Here is a 26,695-nt window from a genome sequence, read left to right on the forward strand (position 1 = left end):
ATGGCACGTTAAGTGTTTGGGATGCTCAGGAGCCTTGTTGATGTTGTGACTCTCATTGCTGTTATAGACATGGATGGGGCGATAACATCAAGAGTGATGCTGAGAAACCTGTCATGATAGACTAGTACGGAGTATGCCTCTCTTGCCCACCCTCAGAAGACACAGGCCTGCATCAGGCCACTTCTGCTGTGAGAGGGCCACCAGATAATCCAGAAGAGAGGAGTGAGAAGGACAAGGATGGCTGCAGTGCTGTCACATGGCATCCTGGCCTATGCCTGGATCCAGCTGATGATCTACAAAATTTATCCATGTGGGGAAGGCAGGGAAACACAGTGGCAGGCAGAAAGCAAAAACTTCCCAAGGACAGAGAGCAGGTCCTCTGCAATCAAACTCCTGTGTTGGTGCACCTCTGTTTTGCTCTAGAGTTCACTCTGTTCTTGATAACTTTTTGGCCCCATTTTGTGTTGCAGGGGCTGTGTTTCCACATCCATGAGCCTTCACCTTCCACTCAACATTATTTTGGACAAAAGTAATTTGTTTCATTTGAGAATGAAATCATCTTCCAAATGATGAGGTACTGACAGGTTTTTTATTTCCTTTATAGTGGCACTTTTGCTTTTTCTCAGCCACTCCTGTCTCCTGTCATTCCCACTAGGTTGGTTTATCTTTATCAGCATGTTTCCACAGCAGTGGCAAGACTGACCAGCCCTGGTAGGGCCAGCCATGTTTATCTGATGACTCCACATCCTTCAGCAAGCAGCCTGTTGTTGGTGACTTTTCTGTTCTCTTTTACCCACTGAAGCCACAAATTCTCCACGAATTCTTATGCCTTTTCTAGCCCAAATGAAACTCTCTGAAAAGTAAACATGTTTGGTGTTTACATGGGGCAAAACTCAACTTGGGAAAAAAAAACCAAACCCAAAAAAACAACAAAACCCACAACAGTTCAAGCACAGACGACTGCAAGAACGAGGCAAATTCCCCTGTGAGATGAGAGTTCCCAACTCAAGAAGGAGTGATGCAAGTTTGTCCCTTTAAACATGTGCGTAAGCACTGTCCCAAGCAAGGATGCTTCCCTGGAACTAGCTCTTCAATAACTAAGTTAAACAGATCCCACTTAGGACTAACTTGGATTGTCATAATAATGGAAGCTCAGTTGCCCCCAGGACCTGCAGAGGGGAAGATGGAGAAGGAAAGACATTGTAGGCTAAGGGGCAGGAGTCAGCTATGCCCTCTCTTCCTTGCTTCCCTGACCTTCTTCAGTCTTGGGTACACGGCTTTGAGATCAGTTCACTGCAAACATCCTGTGTGCAGCTGCTGGTTGTGTACAGACTGGTAGGTGTCAAGCCCCTGCCTCCATCCCATGGGGGCTGGATGGGGTAAAGAGCACCCGTGAAAAGGTCAGTATTTGAGGCTGGGGCTGTAGATGTCTGCGTTGCAATGAGATCTTCCAGTTTTGCCCACTAGAGAAAGGGAAATGATAAAAAAATCAGTGGAAAACAGAGCATGAAGAGCTCTCTTCCAGCCCCCAGCAGAGAAGGGGAAATGGCACTTTCCCACCTTCCCTAGGGCAGAGAAGAGCTGCAAGAGGATCCACGTGCTGAACTGGACCTTGCTCAGTCAGGTCATCAGCCTCTTCTGAAATCCCTCTGGTTTTCCCTATACCTTGCCTCAGTATGCCACAGTGGTGATAGAGCTGCCATGCCCTGAAGGCAGCTTGCATGAATTGCTAGAGAGAAATATTTGCAACTGTGTTGGGATCCCTCCAGTTTAAGGCACTAGAAAAGTCTGTCCTATCTGTTACAGGAAGATAAAGATGGCATACAAGGAAAATACATCTCTGTTTGTACTTGTCCCTTCCCCCCCCCCCCCCAAGATGATAAACATCAGGGTAGTATGCAAAGGTATACAGAAAGTATCCTCTCTCTCTGAAAGCAAAAGATAAATAGCATAAGGAGAGTAGGAATGAGGATATGTATGTCATGTTCTGCAGAGCTAGGCTCTTACCTATTTCTGTAGGACAGACTGGGCAAAGTATATCCTATGTTGAACACAGGATTCCTGGTTCCCTTTTCTTCTTGGCCCCAGGTCCCCTGCTGAATTATCTTTCTCATGCTGAGACACAGATGAAGAGGATAAGACTAGAAAGTGCAGGTGGTGGGAACTTGTGGATGATGAAAAGCACAAATCATCAGTGGTGAAAAGAAGTTAAACTGGTGAATGCTGAAGAGAAACAATGACTGACAACCCAGGAGAAGGAAAACAAGGTAGGATAAATGGTGCCTCTCTATGGAGCTGGGTGGGCGGGAAAGATAGGTGAAAGAGAAGGCAGTATTGCTCAGCTCCATGACAGACTCTTCTCTGTAAAGACCTGCCCATAGGGCCTAGGGATGTGCAAGAGGTCTCAGAGGAGTTTGCTAGTTGTGAGTCCTCACTGTCGTTGGTCCTGTTTGGGAGACATGTCTCATCTCCTTTCCCATGTACTCTGGACATAGGGTCACAGAATTAACCAGGTTGGAAAAGACCCCTAGGATCATCGAGTCCAGCCTATCACCTAACCCTTCTAATTAAACCATGGCACTAAGTGCCTCATCCAGTCTCCTTTTAAACACTTCCAGGGATGGTGACTCCACCACCTCCCTGCGTGGCCCATTTCAATGCCCAGTGACTCTTTCCATGAAGAATTTCTTTCTGATGTCCAGCTTAAACCTGCCCTGGTGCAGCGTGAGACTGTGTCCTCTTGTTCTGTCACTGGTTGCCTGGGAGAAGAGACCAACCCACACCTGGCTACAACCTCCTTTCAGGTAGTTGTAGACAGCAGTGAGGTCTTCCTTGAGCCTCCTCTTCTCTAGGCTGAACAGCCCCAGCTCCCTCAGCTGCTCCTTGTAGGGCTTGTTACAGGATCAGGCAGAGGGAGCTGGGTAGTGCCACTCAGGCAATTAGTTTTGCTAACCACTTTACTACTTTTAATTTCGAAAGAGAAAGGAGCATTTCTGTGCTAAAACCTTTAGGAATAACAGCCCTAGAGCACCTGTGGCAGGTCTGGCATGATCCTGCAGCTGTGCAGAGCTTTGCTTCCCAGAAGAGTCTGGCAAATGCAGGTGGGATAAAGCCAACGTCAGAGAGAAAGAGGAAGGAGACAATTCAAATCCATGCAAATAAGTTACCAGGAAGGCCCTGGTCAGCCATCTGCTCCCCCACCTTCACCTGACATCACAGTGCTAGAGAATGCTGAGTGTGTCTGTGCCTTGTGCAGTGTTCCTCCTAGGATGCCCCAGAATGTGTTGGGCAGGGAAGCCTTGAAGACCCTTGAGTCCCCCTGCTTCTTCCTGGCTCCTGTCCACCCCAGTTAAAGGGATGGAGGTGCTGGAGCTGATAACCCTCCTCTACTGGTGTATGGTGGAGACAGCATCGTGTGGGGCGTGGATGGGATGAGGAGGTCACTTCCTATGGGGCAGCGCAGCTGTCCTGCAGCCCTCTCTGCCCCTGTCTTTGTTGCCCCTTGTGCGGTGATGTTGACGCTGGGAGCCCTGGTGACTAACTCTGGTCCTTTGCCTCCTTGTTCCCAGGCGCAGGACTAAGGGAGCCTGGGCTGCCCGGAACGCGGAGGGGTGAGCGGAGGGAGCGCAGATCGAAGCGCGGCGAGGGGCTGGGGGCGTACCCGATCAGAAGGTGCGAGATGCCGGGGAGCGGTGGCGTGGAGGAGCCAGGGATGCCACAGGGGTGTTTGGGCTGGAGGCTGCGAAGGAACTGGGGTGCCAAGGGGTAGCGGGTGCGAAGTCCCTAGGTGCAGGCTGCGGGGATGCCGGGCTGTGGGGGCGGGATGAGGGATGTCGGGGTGCCGGTGCTCCGGCTGATCCCACCCCTGCGCGGCGCTCCCCGCCCCGCGGCCCCGCTCCCCCGCCCTCCCTGACGTGTGGCGCTGGCAGCCCGGCCGGTTCCGCATTCCCGACCCCTCCCCGCAGCCCAGGGGCCGCTATATAACCGGGGCTGATGCAACCCACCCCGCTGCCCGCCACAGCCTGCGGGAGGCACGCACCGGGGCGGCGGGGGGCAGCGGCGTGCACCGACATCGGGGCCCGGGGGTCGGGGCAGCAGCGGAGGCGGCGGCGGCGGCGGGACTGAGCCTGCAGTCCGCGCCCGGCCCCTGCGGCCGGGCACCCCGGCAGCCCAGTCTCCCTGCACGGTGGGTGCGGGTGAGGGTAACGCGGGGCGGGCCGGGATTGCGGCAGGGGGCGGACGGCGGCGCGGGGGTTGGCGAAGGGCGAGAGGGACGCGGAGGAGCATCCCGGCACCCCGCGGCGGTGGGCAGGGTGCTGACCTCCTGGCAGGGACGGGGAGCTGGCTGCCAGCGGCCAGGCGCACTGCGGAGGCATGGAGAGACCCTCCCGGGGGAGGCGGCGGGGGAAGTGGCGGGCAGCACCGCCGGGCAGCACCGCGCAGGCGGCTCGGAGCAGGGCTGCTGCCCCCGCAGCCGGCTCAGTACGAGGGGCAGGGCTACCTCTCAGGGCCGCGGGCTGCTGCTCCGCACTGCTCTGCCGCAGGGGCGCGGGGAGCGGCGTCTCGGGCGCTCCTTGCGCCGCTTCACCTGTCGGGAGGGCGGCAGGTGAGGGCCGAGTAACCTCCGCAGTCGCGTTGGTGCCGCGGGGCGGGCAGGGGTTGCGGCGAGCCATGTCTCCGGCCCGCGGAGCCCCGGGAAGGAAAGGGGCCCGGGAGGTGCCCCTGCCGCTCAGTCCCAAGTCCGCCGTAGCAGTCAGGCATGGAGTTGAATGGAAGTTGCATTCTTTTGCACGGTCTGCTTCAGGAGGCAGCGCTCCTTTTTCCACAGGAGGGAAATAGGTCTGAGAGCAAATTGGGGGAAAGGGAGAAATACCAAGAGAGTAGGAGCCACGTTATGTTTCCATTTTCCTTTAATGAAGGCCCTGTGGAGGTGTACTTGAAAACACAAGGTCTCCTATGCCTTCAAGGAGGGTGAGAACACTGTGCTGGCTGGTTCCAGGGCCATATGCACTGTATGGTGGCCAATGAAATGGGGCCTGGCTCGTTCTCTTGCTTGTCTTGGCAGCCTACTCCATGGCTTGTATTACCAGCCCTGGAACACAACCACTGCCAAACTGTGTGTGTGTGCGTGTGTTTGGACTCCGAGAGCTCAGCAGAAACAAATGTTTCTGCAGCTCAGACCAGGATTTTTAGCTAGTTTTGAGAAAGCTTCCTCGAAGAAGCATTATCTGGAAGGCTGTTATCAGAGCTTGCACTGGAAATTTGCTGGTGAGTGCTTGCATGTGGACATCTGGGAATGGCAGTTGTTGGAGTTTAGATTCTTAGTATGGCTCCTAGTGATCCTAAAGAAGTAAAATACTGCGTGTCTCAGGGGGGCCTGTGTGGGTACAGGAGCTGCTGTCCAAACTGTCCCTGTGTCAAGTAGCAGTTGGTTGTCCCAGGTTCCTGGGGTCTGGGGACTAGCAAGGTCTGTTGAGAGTTAGCATGCAGGCTGCTACTTCTCACTAAGGAACCTGTGGATGTTTCTACCTCTTCTTCACAGCTGAGCATTGAAGGGTTTCCTTCTGGTAGTTTGTAAAGGTCTCTGTGCTGCAGTTCTTGCCAAAGAAGTGTAGGTACTCCCTCACACCTCTTGCTTCCTCCTGACCTCTTCCTCTAAGCAGTGTGCCCAACTAGGCCGCTCAAGTGCAGGCAGTGCTTGAGCATCCTCTCTGCACTCCATTCCTGTGTTAGTGTTTGATACTTCAGTGGCATTGCCTGGGCCAGGTGCTTCACAGCATGCGGTGTCTTGAGGGTGAAGCTGTTGAGAGACTCTTCACTGCAGTATGCTCTTCTCAGTGGACCTGGCCCCAAGAGCAAGGGAGGTAGAGCCATGGTGTGTGGTGTGGACCCATTGCCACTCTGCATGTGGTCCTGCAGTGCTAGTGCAGCAAGCAAGGGATGCTGCAAACCTGATGCCATCTGTCTCTGGCTGCTTGCATGGATTTTTCAGTCACTTGGGCTGTCCAGAGTATCAGGCCAGAGCATCAGTCCATGCTATTTTAATGTGCAGCCAGGCAGTTTAAGGTCCACATGAGCCACTCAGCTGAGCAGCGCTATTGCAAACTAGCCAGAGTTGGTCTTTATATGGATTAGAGGTCTTTGTGGATGATTCTGGCATTCAGGGCATAATTGTGAAGAGATTGTAGGAGCAGCTTCTCATCTCTGAGGCCATTCCTGTCCCCTGAGGGCAGAGCTCAGTACTGCAGTAGGGCTGCCCTCTCGAAGACAATTCCAACTTGAAGATTCCAGCCCTGACCACATGCGGTCATGGAAAGTCCTGGGGGATTTCAACAAGTCAGTTGTTAACCTCAGCCTAGCCTAGCTCAGATCATGATATTCCTTCCTCCTTAAATCCTTTTGAGATGCTTTGGGCAGAAGGAGAGTAGCTGTTACCTTCCTGCTTTGTCCTGCTGTCCAGTGGGAGGTGTAGCATTATTAAATATCTGCCACAAAGAATTGACTTCCATCTCTAACAATAATGCTATGCTAATTGTGATTTTTTGGCAGTTATTTCAGTTAGTTACTGGAATAGAGGAATCTTGCTGTGCTAGGTGCCGTACAGAACGTTGCTGTCACAGGTTTCTTACAAGTCAGTCACTGCATTGCAGTGATAGGGGCAGTGTAATGCTGAACTAGAGCTTTTTCCTACCCTGTGAAAGTATGGAGGAAAATGCTCAGGAATGGAGAAGGGTTGTGAGCTGACTGCTTTGCTAATGGCAAGGAGGAGGATTACGAAGCTGAGGACTAGAGGACCAGTATCTCCCCTCATAATGGGCATAAGGAGTAAAAGCATCAAACAGACAGGTTTGTGGTCCTGATGGTGGTATTCGTTTGGGTGGTGTGTGCTGCAAAACTGCACTTCTGCTGAGGAGAGCTCTAGGCAGCCCCATGGGTACAGGTGTAGAGAGCTGTGTGTGCTTCTGATGGAGATGATGAGGGAAGCAGCAAGGATCTCTGCATTCCTGTTTTCAGAAAGCTTTTCCTAGCCTTCTATCAGTGAAGGACTTCGATGTTCCTCCTGCCATCTGTGTGAAACTAGATGTGCAGAACCATTTCTACTCACAAAATGGGTTTAGACTTCCATCTCCTAAGGAACTGTCCTTCACTGTCCTCTCTCTTTAGCACTGTGGGCTCGCAGTCCACTCACAGGAGTCTGGGAGTTTAGGATGCAACATTATGTGTATGGCTGTTCACAAACCTGCAGCTCTTTTCTGACAACATGGCTTTGCCAGTGGGAGGACCTGAATAGCCAGGGCAGCAGGAGGAGGTGTCTGCAGGAAGGGCACAGATGTTTCTTTGGCCCTGCAAACCCAGGCCCCGGTTGGAGGAGCTGTCTCCCTCTCTTAGGATGAAAGTGGCGTGAAAGTAGTGAGGTACTACAGTGTCTACCATACTGAGGTGGCATAGTGCAGCTCAGTATTTGGTAAGCTGTGCTGTGATTGTGCCTTAAACTGGCCTTTGAATAAAGAGGAATCTTCCCTATGCCACAAAACACCAAGTAATGTTAGAGTCTTCATAAAGAGAGGGCATGCACAGTATTGTCCCACTAAGTGTCACTTCAGCTCTTCTGTACACTACAGGCGCTGGGTTCTTTGGCATCAGGAGGTTCACCAGATGAATGAATGAAAGAAAGCACAGTGCCTGTTTTTGAAGTCCACTGTTGCCAGCACCACTGCATGGGTATCTGAAAAAGACTGCTTATAACCAAAGGACTGCTGTGTTCTGATGGTTGGCAAATACCTTTAATATACCAATCAGCATGGCCTTTGGTACTGGCATGTCAAGTTGCTGCTTCTATCTAGTTTCTTCTGATCTGCCTTGTTAGAAGATGAGTTGGGTGATGTGCTGATGGTAGTACTCAAAACTAGATGTATCTGAGCATTTGCATGCAAATGGGAGAGTATTGCATCTTAGACAACAGAAAAACACTGTAACTGCATGGCTGGGTACTTGTGGTACTGGGAATGTGGTAGTGACTTTCTGCCTTCAGCTTCATTGTGCCTAGCTTGCCACTGGAGGCTGAACCTTGAAGTGGAAGACCTGCAGGCTCCAGCGATCCCCTGTATCTTGCAGTCTCCCCAGCCAGCAGAATCCAGATGGAAAAAAAGCAAGTGGCTCTGTACTTCAGGGAAGGAGTGATAGCCAACTGCCTTGTTTAGGAAGTTACATTCTTGGGGCATGAGAAGCTGGGCACATCAGGAAAGGACTTTTATATAAATCATCCTTTTGTCAGCAGAAGGAACTAGAAAGGTACCATGTATGACACACAGGCTGAGCCATCTTGGTAGCTAGGAGCTGAAAAAAAAAGGTAAAAAGTTTCTCGTGGATGGTAGCACTAACTCTGATCTCCACAGCAAAACGATTGTCTGTTGGCCAGAAGCAGATGAAAGGCCAGTTGCTGTGACTTAGGTGCTCCACATACAAATGGCAGTAATATGTTAAGTGCTAACACACTGATGAAGAGATCAAAGATTTCTGGTATGGTGGCTTGCAGGCTTTGGCAGTGCTCAGATGCATGGCAGCTGGCAAGTAATGGCAGGCGCCCAGGCTGAGCCTGGAGTGAGAGAGCAACAGGCAAGAACAGTTTTGGTTTTGGAGGCAGCATGGAGAAAGGCTGGTAGGACAGACTTTGTCTTAACACAGCGCTTAACGTGAGCAAAAGAGAAGCATGTTGGTATTTACGGAGTGTCAGAATCTGTTGGCTGGCAATATTAGGTGCTAGACTGGCTCTCTGAGCTTGGAAGGATACTTGGATCAACCACTGCAGATGTCAGAGTGTATAAAATAGCTTGTGTTGGAAGAAAACATGATTTATACATGGCAAAATTAGAAATAAGGTTGCAAGCAGCCCTTGCTCTCACCAGGGAAACTGACAGCTGAGATAAGACAGTAATGGCAATTTAATTTGAAGTGTGACTGTTGGAGCCTGCTTTGAGGTTGTCGTGGTCCTCTCTGCATGATGATGCTGTTGACACAGCATTTATTTCCTAAAGAAGCTAACGGCCCCTCTGGATGTGTGAGGATGTATTGGATGGTTGTGAGGGGACAGTGGGTGCAAACTAAGGTATTGCCTGCATGGGGAATTAAGAAAGATTTCAACACAGGCAGGCATTCTTGTGCCGGTTTTGTCTGTGGGTAAGAATAGCGCCGAAGAGGTGGCAGGAGTGGCATAAATACAGCCTGGCAACTGGAGTACAAGCCCCCGGGGACACTGAGTTACGTAGGTTATGCCTACGCATGCTAGATTTGTGCTGCAACTGCTGTGCAAACATCTCCTTAAAGAAAAAAATCCACCCCCAAACGAACAACCACCAAAACCCATAAAAATAAAACGAAGTACCCCCAACAAAACATTCCCCCCCCCCCCCCGAAACACCAACCTGACCAACTGGAGAATCCCCAGAAAAAGCAGCAGCAAAATCTGTATGGGAGTAAAAATGCCCCTCACCCAAAAAAACCCAAACCCAAGTAAATTCAGAGCAGACCTCCAGGAAAAAGGATAGGAGGATATGCAAGGAAAGTGTCACCAGGGAAGCTGAGCGACTGTATAGCACAGTAACAACTTGGTAAAGCTTCTTCCCGTTTGGTTGTGGATTCCAGCAGATAACAGACCCTGACAGTAGGAGGAGAAAAATAATGGGGTGTTGATTTTTAAGAAATGCTGAATCAACCAGTGTCAGAGAGTGGCACCACTGGGGAACAAAGCACAGAAATGTCACTCATGGGAAAGGTGCAGCAAAATCAAGGTGAGCAAAGGACTGAGCTTGACTGAGATGACAAAATGATGATGATCTGGAGCACCTTTCCTATGAAGACAGACTGAGAGAGTTTGGGCTGTTCAGTCTGGAGAAGAGAAGGCTCCGAGGAGACTTTATTGTGGTCTTCCAGTATCTGATGGGGGTCTACAAGAAGCTGGTGGAGGGACTTTTTAGGATGTCAGGTAGTGATAGGACCAGTGGGAGTGGAGCAAAACTGGAAGTGGGTAGATTCAGGTTGGATGTTAGGAAGTTCTTCACCATGAGGATGGTGAGACCCTGGAACAGGTTGCCCAGGAATGTGGTGGAAGCCCCATCCCTGGAGGTCTGTAAGGCCAAGCTGGATGGGGCTCTGAGCAACCTGATCTAGTGTGAGGTGTCCCTGCCTATGGCAGAGGGGTTGGAACTGGATGATCCTTAAGGTCCCTTCCATCCCTAGACAATTCTATGACTCTAAGAAGAGCACCCAGGCAAGGATGCAAAAGTGACTGCAATAGTTAGGAGGGTGTACAGACATTTCAGCAAGAGGTCAAGCCTGGCGTTACAGCAGTTTAACTAGAACAAGCGGAGTGTAGAGGCAAAGCTGAGGAAATGTAAACTGAATTTTGCCCCATGAAATCACATGTTGGCCAGATTTTTGCTGCAGGAATGGTTACTGAAGAGGGCAGTAAATGACAACAAGCTGTTTATCGCTGAACTGAAGGTTTAAGAAAGCCTCCTCTGTCTCCTAATTGACTCTGGAGCATCTTGATGCCGCGGCATGAAATGATGAATAGCATCAGTGCAGAAGGCACAGCTACAGTGAATGTAAACTGGAGCAGCTGGTGTTGTGCAGATCCCAGTGTCAGATGTATGACTGCACATTCTGGTTCCCTTTGCTGCTTTGCTGTTGGCTCCATTAAGTGGAAAAGCAAAACAGATACAATGCAGGGATTGTGTGGTTCAGCCACAGGACAGCAGAAAGCTAGGTTTTACTGAAGACATGTTTCTCAGCTCATGTAAGGAGATGCCTGACACCGAGGAAAAAAGATAGCATTAGTAATCAGTTATGAAAAGAAAAAAAGTCTCCTAAGATTCCCAGCTAAAGCACTGTGTTAGAAGGTGAAAGGGATACAGGGATGAGCTGGTTCATGTGCCTTAGAAACAACAGGCACTGTGAGGGAATATCCAAAAAGGAATTAGGAATTGGCAGGGCACCAGCCACATTCACCCCATCCAGCAAGAAAAGGCTGTTGGAAAAGTGCAACTTAAAGGTCAGACTCAGATCTTGAACTTCAAAGTTATTTCTGCCCTACTATGTGAACGTGGCAGAAGTATGCTGGAGCTACATGCAGGCATGTCAGTGGCTTTCAGGGGTAACGGCCTCGGGAGGAAGACCAAAGTATTAAATAGAATTACATGCCTTGGCTTTTTGACGTGATCAAAGTACAACTTCTTACCTCCAGTGTTAACCAGAAAATAAGATGAAAGTATCTGGAACTGGGATGAAAGGAAAAATTTCTCCTGCAGGAGCAAGAGGCAAAAGGAGTGGAACAGGAGAGTCTCTTCAATCAGCAAAGAGTGACAACGTCTGGGCCTGAGGGCCACTCAGGGCTAGGTGGGATGATCTGTCACTGTATCCCTGCTCTGCAGAGATGGACAGCATCTCTCCTCATTGCCTACTTGTTTCTATTGCTGTAGCCTTGATGGAAAGGGTTTTGTGTTCCTCTTCAAGGTCTAAACTCAGCTCAACTCTTGGCAGTTCTCAGTGTGCTCCTGAGCTTTCTGACCCCCAAGCAAGATCTTGCTGTAGAAGTAATTGTCTCACTTCCCACCTAGTGCTCAGCTTATCTTAATGTGCAGGCTCATTTGCTTCCAAGTGGCTCCTGGTGCTTTGGTTTTAACACTTTATGTATAGTTTACACTGATGCAGGTGTGACATAGGCCTTTGCAGTGCAGTCCTTGGATCTGGCCTAAATTTTTAGAGCATGTTGGGTATTGGGCTAGCTCCTCCAGCAATAGAACAAGGGGACACAGTCTCAAGTTGTGCCGGGGAAAGTATAGGCTGGATGTTAGGAGGAAGTTCTTCACAGAGAGAGTGATTGGCATTGGAATGAGCTGCCCAGGGAGGTGGTGGAGGCACCATCCCTGAAGGTCTTCAAGAAAAGACTGGATGAGGCACTTGGTGCCATGGTCTGGTTGACTGGTTAGGGCTGGGGGATAGGTTGGACTGGATGATCTTGGAGGTCTCTTCCAACCTGGTTGATCCTATGATGCCATGCTGGTATGAAGGCTATTTCAAGACACATTAAGCTACCAGATAGAACTGGTAGAAGGAAAAGATGGACCAGAGAAGATAACAATGTTTTTTCAAATCCTTAGCCAGTTGTCCCCCAGGTTCAGGAGTGCAGGACATGCTTGGTGGACAGGTAGTCCTACAATCTGTGAAACAGATTTCTCTTCCCTCTATGTTTCATAACTTGCAGTGACTCTGAGTTTGATCTAGCTGAGGACCTGAATTGTCCAGCCCAGTGCCTGGATGCTTTCAGCTGCTTGTTATGCTCTATGACAACAAATTAAAATGAAAGCTTCTAAATCGGGAATGGATTTAGGCATCTACTGCTGGGCTCAAGTTAGCTCCCAGCATGAAGCCTGTGAAAAGATGGGTCGAGACCTCAGACTAGTGTGTGCCACCACAGCTTACATGCAGTATTTGTAAGAGGGAAACTTCAGGAGAGTGTTCATGTATTTCAGCTACGGGCTTTTAAATTGTTTTTACTTAAGCTCAAACTGTTCAAGGTGGGGATGGACATCCATGGGATTGTTGGTGAGGAGATGTGCAGCAGCTGGCCCAGGGTACACTGCTGTTGACAGGCTTCTTCCCCAGTGCCACAGCACATCCTCTTGCTGGCAGTGTCTGGAAACTCTACCCCGAAATGGTAGGCTGAATTTAATCAGAGAATCACAGAATGTCAGGCACTGGAAGGGACCTGGAAAGCGCATCCAGTCCACCCCATTGCTAGAGCAGGATCGCCTATACCAGATCACACAGGAGCACATCCGGGCAGGTCTCGAATATCTCCTGGGAGAGAGACTCCCCAGCCCCCTGGGCAGCCTGCTCCAGTGCTCTGTCACCCTCACAGGGAAAAAAAATCTCCTCGTGTTTACATGGAACTTCCTATGCCTCAGCTTCCTCCCACTGCCAATTTAACTATGCAAAGCTGAGTCCTGTGGCAGTATGTCCTGGGAAAGAGCTCTGGAGTTGCCTTCCCTTGACTGTGCCACTGACCCAATGCTTTTTTGCTGGAGAGGAACAGTCTCTAAGGAAAGTGGTAAGGATTTAGACGCAGTCCCCAAAAAACGTTTTGCATTTTTGTGTCTGGACTGCAGCCGAGGGTGGGATGGTGCCCAGTGTCTGGGGGAATGAAACATCCTAGCCATGTGTAGGCCTGAAAGGAAGAGAAGGGAGGTAGCTTGCAGCTTCAGAACCCTGCTGCAAGATGGCATGTTCTGACACTGGCAACCACTGCAGATGTGGAATCACAGTTTGGTTTAGGTCCTTGCAATCTCAGCGAGTTGACATGTAGTTTTTTCTGAGGTCAAATGTCATTACCAAGTGTTTTATCTTTCTGTTCTGCCATCAAATGGGCAGGAGTCCATTTCATGCAGTAGTATCACTTGAGCACCAGCCTGCTGTCTCCTTTGATCTCTCTTCCTGAAGAATGAATGGAGCAGAGGGCCTGATCCAACTCACCACCTCTTTATGGTCACAGTCTTGCTGTGTTTGCTTTCCACACTCGATTTCTCAAGTCCCACTGGTCACTGCTGCTGTCTGGCCAGACTCTGTCAGGGGATATCTCATGCAGATACCTGGACCTCTTCAGTGGCACATTAGAGTGTATGACAGCTCGCAGCACATTGCAGCTTGTGGGTGTTCTCTGATGTAAATCCTCTTCTGTCACACCAATATGACTTGAATGGCACCTCTGCTGGGGTCTGTGGAGCATGCATTAGCCTCACTATTCTTGACTAACCTGTATGATTGGTTTTCCTTCCCTTCTGCTGCTCATCTCCCATTCCTTCACCCTAACAAACACACCAAATAATCTCCTGGCTAAATAGATGTGCCAGTACCAAGAAATCATTAACTTCTCTGCTTATCATGATTAACCCTGTTCATCCTGTTCCTACTGACCCTGTTTGAGGAGGAGGCTGGACCCGGTGATCTCCAGAGGTCCCACCCCACCTCAGCTGTTCTGTGACTCCATAATCCAACAGTTCCAGCTCGTGTGCAGCTTTACTCAAGTTTTCAGCCCGGTACTGGTATGGCTTTGTATTCCAGAATGGCATCTCTGGGAGATGACTTGACAATATGTGTGCCTCTGCCTAGCACAGCAGCGCTGCTTGGTCCAAAGCCTGCATTGCCTGTTACCTTGTCTCTCAGCAGCCAAGAACGAATGCTTTGGAAACAGCAGGGGAAGTGAATGTTAACCCTTGCTTAATGCACCTCCTTGTTCTGGCAGTTGGTGCTGTCAGAGCTTCTAGGAGTTTGTGCAGACTGATGTGATTGATGGTCCTTTGTGAACCTGTCTTCCATGAATTTACCCAACTGCTTGTTGAATCTTGCCTTGTGTCTGGCTTTAGTTGTGGGAAGCTGCTCAAGCAGATTTCGAGGCCACTCCATTAGTTGGGTTTTTTTTGTGTGTGGGTGGGTTTTTGTTTGTTTATTTGTTTGGTGGGTTGTGTTTTGTAGTTGGTTTTTTTTCCCCTCCGCCTCCTGACATTGCTTGTCTCTCACCCTGCTGCTCTGGTGCCTCTTGGGGCAGGAGCAGGTTGGGGTGGATTTCTGAAGCTCATGGAGTGTGCTGAGACTGGAGCAGAAGAGTGTGTGAGCATTAGGACATGTGGTTGAGTTGAAGGGAGAGAAAAATGGCTGCTGCATGGGCAGAAGTTAACTCTGCATGTTGTAACTGGGTCACTTGTGAGTGTTACAGGGCAAGTAGGGGTGTACATGCACTTAGCCAATGACCACCTTTGCTTTTTGGCTAATCTGACAGTTGGGGGCTTTCTATTTTTACATATCATTTTCTTTCTTTGTATCTTAGCTGCTTGTTCTTCACATGTCCTGGTAGCTCTCTTTCTTCTGCCTACAAGTGACTTGCCAAAGTTTGTCTCAATCCTACTCTCATTTGAGCTGCAATAGTGGGTTTTTTCTTTCGTGATAGAAGAAGCTTTTTGCACCTTGCTCCATTTCCTTTCCTCTCCAGCTATTGCTTCCTCATATCTGTGCGGGGAGGTGTTTGTTCGGTGGCAGGTTTTTCTGTTGCAGTTTTATCCCCTGTGCCATGTCCCAGCTTTGAGCAGCTAGTGGAGTGTGCCCAGAAGAAGTCTAGCTTGGGGCATATTGTGGTCCTCTTTGTGTAATCTTCTTCTTGTCCTAATAACCTGTACGTTAATCAAAACTCGGTTAAGAGCAAACTTTGATCTTCTGCACTTGAAATAAAGGTGTGCCTGCCACAACTAGTAGTTCATAGGACCACAGCACTTTTATTGCAGCCAGCTCCTCTTCTTCTGGTGCGTTGTCCTTCAGGTCTCTGTGTATCTCTCCTAGCAGGATTCATGTGTTTTGAGTTCTGTCATCCAGGTTTTGCTTACTCCTTGTGTGACGGTTTGGGGGTTACCCCACCCCCCCACACTTTGTATTTGCCCCAGCTAACTCAGACGGACCCTGGGAATATAGATGAAGCAATTTATTTACAGCTAGCAGAATTTACAAGCAGCTATTTACAATATATACAGTTATATACAATTATATACAGAAATATACAAAGGATAAACAATACAAAAGCACAACTCCCCTCCCAGAAACCTGAGTCCCCAGGAGGGGCTCTCAAACCACCCCAACGCCTCCCCCCGGTCCTTCTCAACCTTACCCCAGTTCTCAGGAAGAAAAGAGGTGCAGCCAAGAGGTTAGGGAGCAGGGTTAGAAAGCAGTGATGTTAGAAAGATGTGTCTTGGTCTAAGGCAAAAGCAAGAGTGAGAGACAAAATGGAGAAAGTTTACTACTTCTTCCCAGAGCTCTCAGCGTGACTGTGAGAGAAGCTGACATCAATTGTTTTCATTTCACTGCCTGTTATCTAGTTCTTCTACCAAAACATTCCAGCTTGCTTCAAACTAGCACACCTTGCCTTTTCCATCCCAGAGGAAGAGCAACTGCCTTCCCTGGGTTGCGCCCTGTCAGGTGATGGGACTGTAGAATAAATTTGCCTTGTGCTACATCATGACACCCCACAGCTGGGTGGTAATGGGCCATGTCTCACTTTCCCTCCAGCCTTCGAAGCTGTTTCCCCTGCTATGATGCCAGGGCAGATCCCTGACCCGTCTCTGACGGCTGGTGCGCTGCCTGGGCTTGGCCCCTTGACGGGACTGCCTGGCACAGCCCTGACTGCTGAGGAGCTGAAGTACGCTGACATCCGCAACATCGGGGCCATGATCTCACCACTCCACTTCTTGGAGGTGAAGCTTGGGAAGAGACCCCAGCCTGTGAAAAGTGAGGTGAGTCTCAGAGGCTGCTGGTTGCAGATGGCCCTGTGGGGCCATTGCTTGCACCAGCCTGGGTTTGTCTCCTGCCTGGGTTTGGGTTTCCTGCTAGAGTGGCTAGCAACATGTTTTATAAGTGTGTCATGCTGCCTGTTTGGTGATGTGCACACATGTTGGCAGCTGCTCTACCAACTGCCTCTTCCCTGTGCCTGAATTTTGGTCCCTGTGGCATGGTCTGGGAGTAATAGCCTCAGTGTCCCAGACCTGATGAGTCCCATGCAGCTGTTGGCAGCCAGCTGAACTCCTGTGAAGTGGGGTCTGGCACAGCCAGTGTGTCCCTAGGTTGGGGCATGTGCCCAGAGGAGAAGCCATGCAGCCTGTCAGAGGGCTTGTGCCATGCTTTCATCCTGTTCTCAGTTGTGAATGAGCCCTTGGTGCTGCTGCCATTCATGTTGCTAAGGCACGGATGGTGCTGAGGTCTGCTCCTGTCCCGCTACCTGGGGAGGGAGGGGTTCAACCTCAAGACTCTTGGAATGGGGTACTGCTCAGTACTGCACTCTGGCATGTCAGAACCAGACTGCAAGGACTTGGGAGACACTTGCATGGCATTTTCCCTGTGTTGTTGTTTCATATATTGGTTATCCAGTCTTTGACTCTGACTCTTGCTGTGCTGGTGGCGAGTGTTTGCACCTCCCACTGCCTGCAGGTGGAGCTGGGAACCCTGTGGTTTGGAGGTCCCACACTGGTGAGGGTGGTGGCTGCTCTCAGAAGGTCCCATAAACAACCCTTCCAGACAGTGCACTTGCTCCTGCATGAGGATACCTCAGATAATTGTGTGAGGATGGAGTGCTGTGCCTTCTCTAGAGAGAGCAGTGAGGAGGTGGTAGATGATGTGAAAAGCTGCCTGTGATGAGCTATGAGCTGAAGGAGTTAAAACATCAGTTCCAGGGAGCAGCCTACTCTTCAAACGGTGCCAACGCTTGATTTGTCCCAACTCTTACTGCAAAAGCTAAGCAGCAGCCAGGCCCACCTGCAGGGAGGGTGCCTTTTGTTCTCCCAGTCCCTTACAGTGGACTCCTGTGGGGAGAACTAGTACAATGGAGGCCATCTGATCACCTTGCACAGGAGCTCTGTGCCCGAGGAGGTGTCCAGTCACCTCATGCAGCTTCATCCCTTGGAGATGGCAAGAGCTGAGGCTAGGATGCTGCAAGACACCCTGCCATTGGAAGGGCTTGGGGGATGCTGATAGCTTTGGTCCTTCTATAGGCAAGGCAGTCCATGGGTTGGCAGCTGTCCTAGACTCTTTGTCTGCATATCATGCAGCAGATGGGGTACAATCCCTGCCTTGCTTCATGGGTGGTGGAAGAAAGAGGGAATGTCTTGAGGTGCTCTCTTCCTGGACACAGCTCCTTTCCTGGGGCATCTCAGGCACCTCTGAGCTGGCTCTGCAACAGCTGTTTTTCCTGGATGGCCTGTGGTCTTGTAAACCTCTGCATGACAGGGACTGGTAGCTCTGCCCCACTGCAGGTACTGGAAGTGCTGAGTGTCCTCTGAAACAGTTGTTGAGAGACCATGTGGAGGAAAGAAAAGGGGAAATCCACTGACCACCTCCCACACGGCCACCTTCTCTGCAGCTGGCTCCTTCCCAGCGTGGCCTGTGAAGCTGGGAGGGTGAGAACAGCAAATGGAGCTACCCCTGGCACAGGCTGTGCACAAAACCTCGGGGAGCTGCAGCAGTAGCTGCTTACCTCGTGAGTAGCCAAGAAGCTCCCCACGCACGATTTTGCAATGCAGACTGCAGCTGCTTTGCTCCTGCAGGGCTCTGGAGCCTGGGGATGCTGGGTACTGGCATGCCATGCTCTGTGCAGCACCTGTGAGGGCAGGCTGCTCCCTATGAGCTGGGACACAAGCAACTCACTCTGCTGAGCCTGGGGAACCAGCATCCCCTGACACTGGGGTGTTTGTCACTGGAAGTGTGCACAAAACTCACCCAGTGGGTGCTGGCCTCCCCACAGGACAGGAGACAGCCCCAAGGGGCAAGCTGCTCTCTTGGGGCAGATGGACACAGGTGCTGCCAGGCTCCTCCACCATCAAACTCCACCTGGGGTGCTCTCTTTGGGGCAGATCCCTGCCCCTCTGTCCCTGATGCTGCTGACTCCTGAAGCAATTCAGGAGGCACCCCCAGACCTTGTACCCACAGGGCTTCTCTGGAGATTGGCTGCTGAAGCATGCGTAGAGTGCTAGACTACCACTGTCCCTTGTGCCTCTGGGTCCTCACCCCCAGCACCAGGGCTGTGTCACCTTTTTGAACTGAAATTAAGCAGAAACAGAGAGAATGAAAGCTGTTTTCTTGAAGTTTCATGGCCTATGGTCAAGAAGCAGAGCCAAGAGTTTTAGCTGCTGCTATCTGTGCCGACCCACCCTCCTTCAACGTCTGTACCCTATCTAAAGGACATTGCCCTTTGCTAGGCCCTGTGTGGGGTGGAGAGGAAGATCAAGGGGACAGAGGCAGGTCATTTATTCTTTTATTCCCAGGGAATGGAGCAACAGGGTATGGGAATATGTCAGCCAGTTCCCAGGGATACTGTGGAGCTTGTGCAGTGGCTGTTCACTCTTCCACTTTTCATTACAAACCAAGATGAACTTTACAGGAAGGTTTGGGGTGCATTTCTTTGAACTTTGGAGCTGTGACCACATGTCCCCTCTCTGCACTCTCCTAATAATCCTTGAACTAAAAGGCCAAGAAGCTATCAAAGGGGAAGATGTTAAAGGGGAAGAGTTAAATGTGTGGAGGGGAATGACAACTATCCTGACCATTGAATCATAGAGTGCTTTGGGTTGGAATGGATCTTTAAAGGTCATCTAGTCCAACCCCTCCTCACTCAGCAAGGGCATCTTTAACTAGATGTTAATCTGGAAGAGTTAACTAGAACTGATATCTGCCCCTTGTAAAGGAGCTGCTTGTGTCTTTGCTGTGAGGTGTCCTGGTCCTGCCAGGAGGAAAAGGCAACAGAGCATGGAGTTAGAGGCTTCTTGGTCACTCCTGTCACATCTGAGTTAGGTGGATGTAGTGACACCTGGCCATTTCTACCTGGGCCTGCGGCTGTCAGTGCTGTTTTCATCCTAGTTCGCACAAACATGGCACATGACGCCCCATGGCACTGCCAGGTTAAAGGAATGGTGGCAGCCTGGCATTGTGGAGGTTTCTGCAGAGCTTGTAGAGGTAGAGAAGATAGGGAAGTTTTTAGTGCTATAAACCTTGGATGTTGTCTTCTAAAGCATGTGGCATGCTGCATACTGGACATGCAGCTCACCTACGGTACCCCCTTTCACCTAAACTCCGTGGAGTCAGCATTTCATCCTGTCCTTGTACATCACCATGAGATGTTTTAATTAGTGGGCTTTGGACTTGGTCAGTGTTAGCAGTGTGCAGAGCTTGCCATGAATGATAGCACCTGCAGGTACCACCAGTGTACCAATGCCTGGGGTAGTCTGGGTGGCCACTACTCCCAGCATCACTTTGTGGCCTTGGCATTGAGAATCTCTGATTTTCCTTTTAAGGTGGCTAAGTCCAGGTGCTACAGCAACAAAGCAGTGCAGATGTGTGCTGAAAGAGGCTTGTTTCTCACTGTGCTCTCCTGGAAGCACTGGCTGCCCAAGGCTTGGATGGGTGTACACTTGGCTGGATGAAAAATTGTCAGGATGGACAGACCCAGAGAGTTGTGGTGAACAGAGCTGAATCCAGCTGGCAGCTGGTCACAAGTGGTGTTCCTTGGGGCTCAGTCTTGAGGTTGATTCTTTTTAATATCTTTATCAATGGTCTGGACAAAGGGGCTACAGAATCACAGAAACATTCCAGTTGGAAAAGACCCTCAGGATCATCAAGCCCAACCACTGATTGAGGGCATCCTCAGAAAAGTTGGCAGATGACACTAAGCTGGGCATATATGTTGATCTGCTTGAAGGTGCAGAGGGACCTGAACAGGCTGGATCAATGGACTGAGACCAGTGGTATGAAATTCAACTAGGCCAAGTGCCAGGTCCTGCACCTGGGTCACAACAACCCCATGCAATGCTACAGGCTTGGGGGAGAGTGGCTGGAAAGCTGGCTGGAAGAAAAGGACCTGGCAATGTTGTTTGGTAGCTGTCGGAATAGAACCTAGCAGTGTGCCCAGGTGGCCACAGAAGCCAACAGCATCCTGGCTTGTATGAGAAATAATGTGCCCAGAAGAACCAGGGAACTGATTGTACTTAGCACTGGTGAGGCAACACCTTGAATGTTGCATTCAGTTTTGGGCCTTTCACTACAGGAAAGACACTGAGGTGCTGTAGCATGTCTAAAGGAGGGCAGCAAGGCTGGTGAAGGGTCTGGAGCACAATCTCCTGAGGAGATTGTTTAGCTTGGAGAAAATAAGGCTCAGGATAGATCTTATCACCCTCTACAACTACTTGGGAGGAGGTTGTAGTGAGGTGTTAGTCATTCTGTTCTCCCAAGTAACAAATGATAGGACAAGAGGAAGCAGCCTCAAATTGTGCCAGAGGAGGTTTGGCTTGCATATTAGGAAAAAATCCTTATGGGAAGTGATTTGAAGCACTGGACAGACTGCCCAGGGAAGTGGTGGAGTCGTCATCTCTGGAGATACCTAAGAGATGTGTAGATGTGGTGCTTAGGGATATGGTCTAGTGTTAGCCTAGTAGTGTGGGGTTAATGGTTGGACTTGATGATCTTAAAGGTCTTTTCCAACCAAAGCAATTCGATGATTCTGTGTCCCTCAACCATACAGCCTTGGGGAGGTAAAAAGGGAAGGGTGTGGCTCACTTCTCAGACTGGAGCTGCCCTTAGAGAAGGTGCATATAGGGTGTGGAAGTGCTCATAGAATCATAGAATCAACCAGGTTGGAAGAGACCTCCAAGATCATCCAGTCCAACCTAGCCCCCAGACCTATCCAGTCAACTAGACCATGGCACTAAGTGCCTCATCCAGTCTTTTCTTGAACACCTCCAGGGGCAGTGCCTCCACCACCTCCCTGGGCAGCCCATTCCAATGCCAATCACTCTCTCTGGGAAGAACTTCCTCCTAACATCCAGCCTAGACTTACCCTGGCACAACTTAAGACTCTGTCCCCTTGTTCTATTGCTGGTTGCCTGGGAGAAGAGGCCACCCCCACCTGGCTACAATGTCCCTTCAGGTAGTTGTAGACAGTAATAAGATCACCCCTGAGCCTCCTCTTCTCCAGGCTAAACAACCCCAGCTCCCTCAGCCTCTCCTCGTAGAGTTTATGCTCCAGGCCCCTCACCAGCTTTGTTGCCCTTCTCTGGACATGTTCCAGCACCTCAACATCTCTCTTGAATTGAGGGGCCCAGAACTGGACACAGCAGATACTGCTGCCACTGCATTTGAAAACACTTGTGCTGTCAGCTATCAGTTATAGGAATGAGGCAGTTCAGCCTGACATCTCATGTTTTGGAGGCCCAGGCCAAATGTGTTTGAAGGCATCATGTGGATGAAGGCCCCAGAGACCTTCTCTAATTATGCTAGAAGGGGTAACCTGGATGCTGACTTGGCAGAGCTCTCCAGCACTCAGCGTTTGCTTGAAGGAGCTGATTTGGCTTCTCAGATGTAAGCTCCACACAGGCCATGTACACAGGCTTTGTAGTAAATATCCCTAAATATTTTGATTATGGGTTTCCAGCCCTTAGGGCTTATTGGCCTGGCCCATGTGGTTTGTGTCACACAGCACAGAACAAGTGAGTCAGTGTGAACAGTGCAGGCATTGCTGTGTCCTGCTGCTTCACGGGGGATGTAAGAGCTGTCCTTGCCTGACCATGGCAGCCCTGTGATTCAGCCAGCACTGGAGCTGCAGCAGACACTCCTATGTACTGGAAGGGGGAGAACAATCGAGCCCACTCTGGGCATGTTTTGGATTTCTCTGCCTCTGTCTTTGGCTGTGTGATGCTTTGAAGGACTGCTCAAAGCACTGTGACTGTAAGTGTCTGTGTGACAAACTATGCCCATCTTTGCAGGATGGGTCTCTTATTCCAATTGTCTCTGCCCTGAAGGAGGGACCAGTCCTGTGAAGAGTTGTCTGTCCACTGCCAAACAGTCTCCAGCTGTGGGTACTCCCTCATGTCCCTGCAGAGCAGAGCTAGAAGCTGTGGCAGAATGCACTTGGTTTCTAATGAGAACTGGACCTTGTTGCTGGTGGCCACTAGCATGGGCATCTGTCACCAGTGAGTCTGCTAGGTGCTCACCCATACCTCCTGCCCTACCCCACACCTGCTGGCTCTGACCTGGGGCTCAGGGGCTGGTGCCACCAATGAAACTTTGGATTCTTTGATCTTGGGCAACTTTATATGGCCCTGGGTCTGCTAGCAACAGTTGGGGTACAACTGACTCGGGGAGAAAGATCCTGGCACATGAGCTGGCAGGGCTGGTTGAAAGGGCTTTAAACTGGGCTGGAAGGGGGAGGGGGTTAAACACAACAGCACTAGGACAACCTCCACTGCTTACTAGATGCAGAGGGGAATATGGTAACAAAAGATGAGGAAAAGGCAGAGGTACTTAACACCTTCTTTGCCTCAATCTTCAATAGTGGGACAGGTTGTCTCCAGGACAGCTGGCCTCCTGAGCTGGCAGATGGAGCCAAGGACCAGTATAGTCCCCCTGTAATCCAGGAAGAAGCAGTAAGAGACCTGCTGAGCCACTTGGATCCTCACAAGTCCATGGGACCAGATGGGATCCATCCTAGGGTGCTGACAGAGCTAGCAGCTGAGCTGGCCAAGCTGCTCTCTATCATTTATCAACAGTCCTGGCTCACTGGAGAGGTCTCTGAAGACCAGAAGCTGGCGAATGTGATGCCCATCCACAAGAAGGACTGGAAGGAGGAACCAGGAAATTACAGAGCTGTCAGCCTGACCTCAGTGCCAGGCAAGGTGATGGAACAGGTCATCTTGAGTGCCATCACAAAGCACCTACAGGATGGCCAAGGAAGGGATCAGGCCCAGCCAGCATGGGTTTAGGAAGGGCAGGTCCTGCCTGGCCAACCTGATCTCCTTTTATGATCAGGTTACCTGCCTGGTGAATGTGGGGCAGGCTGTGGATGTAGTCTACTTCAGCAAAGCCTTTGACACCATCTGCCACAACAAGCTCCTGGCAAAGCTGGCAGCTCCTGACTTAGACATATTCACTCTGATATGGGTCAAGAACTGTCTGGAGAGCTGGGCCCAGGGAGTGGTGGTGAATGGTGCCACGTCCAGTTGGCAGATGTCACTAGTGGTGTGCCCCAAGGATCAGTGCTGGGCCCAGTCCTGTTCAATATCTTTATTGATGATCTGGATGAGGGGATTGAGTCCAGCATCAGTAAGTCTGCAGATGACACCAAGCTAGGAGCAGGTGTGGATCTGTTGGAGGGTAGGAGAGGCCTGCAGAGGGACCTGGACAGGCTGGATGGGTGGGCAGAGGCCAGTGGGGTGAGATTTAACAAGGCCAAGTGCAGGGTTCTACACTTTGGCCAGAACAATGCCAAGCAGTGCTACAGGCTGGGGACTGAGTGGTTGGAGAGCAGCCAGGCACAGAGGGACCTGGGGGTACTGGTAGTTAGTAGCTGAACATGAGGCAGCAGTGTGCCCAGGTGGCCAAGAGAGCCAATGGCATCCTGGCCTGGATCAGGAACAGTGTGGCCAGTAGGACAAGGGAGGTTATTCTGCCCCTGTACTCAGCACTGGTCAGGCCACACCTTGAGTACTGTGTCCAGTTCTGGGCCCCTCAATTCAAGAGAGATGTTGAGGTGCTGGAAGGTGTCCAGAGAAGGGCAACAAAGCTGGTGAAGGGCCTGGAACACAAACCCTATGAGGAGAGGCTGAGGGAGCTGGGGTTGTTTAGCCTGGAGAGGAGGTCCTGGGGTGACCTCATTGCTGTCTACAACTACCTGAAGGGAGGCTGTAGCCAGATGGGGGTCGGCCTCTTCTCCCAGGCAACCAGCAACAGAACAAGGGGACACAGTCTCAAGTTGTGCTGGAGGAGGCATAGGCTGGATGTTAGGAGGAAGTTCTTCACAGAGAGAGTGACTGGCATTGGAATGGGCTGCCCAGGGAGGTGGTGGAGGCACCGTCCCTGGAGGTGTCCAAGAAAAGCCTGGATGAGGCAGTTAGTGCCATGGTCTAGTTGATTGGACAGGGATGGGTACTGGATTGGAGTGGATGATCTTGGAGGTCTCTTCCAACCTGCCTGATTCTATGATTCTCCATCTTGTTGCAGCTGGATGAGGAAGAGGAGAGGAGGAAAAGGCGCCGTGAGAAAAACAAAGTAGCAGCAGCACGATGTCGTAACAAGAAGAAGGAGAGGACAGAGTTCCTGCAGCGGGTGAGTGTCTGACCTGTCCCAGGGTGCAGCAGGAACCTTGGCAGGGGCTTCTCCCTAGGAGGGTGCCCAGGCAACCAGGGTTGGAGATGAGTTCTAGTTTAGGGTCAGGGTAAGGGTAGTATCTCTGCCTCGGCACTGAAGCAGGAGTGCCCATGGAAGTGTGGAACAAGATGGGGCCTATTGGGCAAAGGACCAGCACACAATTCCTGAAGGTTTCCCCATCTGGAAGCCAGATACCCTCTAACTCATCACCCCTTGCTGTCCTTCTGCAAGGGGCAGTGACACAGGATGGCACAGGGAGCCATTTTACAAGGGCAAATCCTCCAGGTGGGAGGTGAAAACTTAAAATGTGGCTTTATTTCCAGACACCCCTCCAGACCATGGAAAGCAGCCAGGTGGGGGCTTCGCTGTGGTGCAGCAGAGATCTGTCCTAGGAGATGGCTGTGTATTTTGTTGTGGTGGCACTCAGTAACTCAAGGCAGCAGGAATGGGGGTGAGCTGCTTAGAGGGACTTGGTGCATCGGCAGGTTGCTCCTGTGCTGCAAGGGCTGAGAGGCAGAGCTAAGCAGGGAAGGCTTCTTGGCAAAATTGTTTCTCCTTTATCTTGTCCTGTTGGAGTGAAGTCACATATGGTCGTGTTTCTGTCCTGCTAGGAGTCTGAGCGCCTAGAGCTCATGAACGCTGAGCTGAAGGCCCAGATAGAAGAGCTGAAACAGGAGAGGCAGCAGCTGATCCTGATGCTGAACCGGCACCGTCCCACATGCATCGTGCGGACAGACAGCATCAAGACACCCGAGAGCGAAGCCAACCCACTGCTGGAGCAGCTAGAGAAGAAGTGAAAGTGGCACAGGGCCAGGAGGAGGAGACAGTGGTGCAGGGTCTTCCAGGGTCTCTAATGTATGTACTGTATGAAGAACTGTGCACCAGGCCTGGTGCAGCCAGGACCCAGTGGGCTTCCTTGGAAACTATGGACTAAACCAATATGGGGACAGAGAAGATGAGAAACCTGCCAACCATGTATTCTGAGGCTGAACCCGGGAGCAGGGCTAGCAGTGCCGGTGAGGGCAACCTCCCTGTGATACCTCATCATGGCCCTTCAGCCTGCTCGTGGCCCTGGGCACCCACAGTGCCAGAGCACGTCCCACAAGGCTCGCGTGCCCTGCGGAGAGCAGGCACCGCGTGGTGTCTGCTGGCGCCCTTGCCCAGAGGCTGCCACCACTCCTGGCCCACGCTCTGGAGGGAAACCCAAACCCAAGAACCACAAACACTTGATGCAGCCCCGCCTGGCAGGCAGGGCGTGGCGGGGCTCGGTGGCGCAGGCGCCCCCACAAGCACACTCTCAGTACAATGTTTACAGCCCAGCTGTCGGTGTCGGCCGTGCTCTTGAATGCACATTTTTACACTTTTTTAGAAGTATTTTTTACAAAGTTTTTATACAGTGATCTCTATAAGGATTTATATAATCACTCGATGTGATCTCATACCAGCGTATGTTACGACGCTCTCGTTTGTTACAGATGCATATGCCACAGTTATCTCCATTGCCTTACTCGTCCAGTAGCGTCTGGCTCCTCCTTCCCTGGCGTGCTGGGAAGGGGAGGTCCAAGCTGCCCTCCGCAGTGGTGTCGCTACCCTCTCCGTCCATGTATGTCCTTCATAATACTCAGTTCTGTAGCTCTCAGTAAATGTTACCTTTACACATGCTGTCCTCCTGTGCTCTGTCTGGATTGGGCCGAGGTGGGCACTGGCCTCGCCTTGGCGCTGTGGCAGCGTGTGGCAAGTCTGATCATGCCTCGCAGAAAGAGTGGCTGGCCATTGGAACGGGCTGCCCAGGGAGGTGGCTGAGTCACTGTCCCTGCAGGTGTTTAAAACAAAGAGACTGGATGTGGCACTTGGTGCCATGGCTTAGTTGATTAGATGGTGTTGGGTAATTGGTTGGACTTAGAATCACAGAATCATAGAATCACTCGGGATTGGAAGGCACCACAAGGACCACCCAGTTCCAACTCCACTGCCG

The 26,695-nt window shown here is 51.0% G+C and overlaps 1 protein-coding gene and 1 long non-coding RNA gene across 4 annotated transcripts; one reads left to right on the forward strand and one right to left on the reverse strand.

Moving 5' to 3' along the window:
- Positions 1-361: 361 nt before the first annotated feature.
- Positions 362-3,937, reverse strand: LOC135178757 (uncharacterized). Its single transcript, XR_010303738.1, has 3 exons — positions 3,662-3,937; positions 2,008-2,115; positions 362-1,463 (listed from the first exon to the last, which is right to left on the reverse strand). It is a non-coding gene; the product is annotated as an uncharacterized LOC135178757 (long non-coding RNA).
- JDP2 (Jun dimerization protein 2) lies at positions 2,145-26,379 on the forward strand. 3 transcript variants are annotated; one of them, XM_064149931.1, is made up of 5 exons: positions 2,145-2,267; positions 3,570-3,611; positions 16,108-16,331; positions 24,574-24,678; positions 25,332-26,379. In XM_064149931.1, exons 1-5 carry the CDS (start codon positions 2,237-2,239, stop codon positions 25,515-25,517), a joined length of 588 nt encoding a protein of 195 aa, XP_064006001.1. In that variant the 5' UTR covers positions 2,145-2,236; the 3' UTR covers positions 25,518-26,379. The 3 variants fall into 3 exon arrangements, with proteins under 3 accessions (XP_064006001.1, XP_064006020.1, XP_064006010.1); XM_064149950.1 differs by lacking the exon at positions 2,145-2,267 and having other exon boundaries at positions 3,598-3,672; XM_064149940.1 differs by lacking the exons at positions 2,145-2,267; positions 3,570-3,611 and adding an exon at positions 3,982-4,186.
- Positions 26,380-26,695: the final 316 nt, after the last annotated feature.

This window comes from Pogoniulus pusillus, chromosome 1 (genome assembly GCF_015220805.1).
Source record: "Pogoniulus pusillus isolate bPogPus1 chromosome 1, bPogPus1.pri, whole genome shotgun sequence".
Taxonomy (NCBI): domain Eukaryota; kingdom Metazoa; phylum Chordata; class Aves; order Piciformes; family Lybiidae; genus Pogoniulus; species Pogoniulus pusillus.

What these genes read in the sequence shown, in the direction of transcription:
- JDP2 (XM_064149931.1), top strand. Translation starts at nt 2,237, where the DNA reads ATGACTGACAACCCAGGAGAAGGAAAACAAG. An exon ending in GCTGCCCGGAACGCGGAGGG is followed by an intron (nt 3,612 to 16,107) that starts GTGAGCGGAGGG and finishes CTTTCCCTCCAG; the next exon opens with CCTTCGAAGCTGTTTCCCCT. An exon ending in GGACAGAGTTCCTGCAGCGG is followed by an intron (nt 24,679 to 25,331) that starts GTGAGTGTCTGA and finishes CTGTCCTGCTAG; the next exon opens with GAGTCTGAGCGCCTAGAGCT.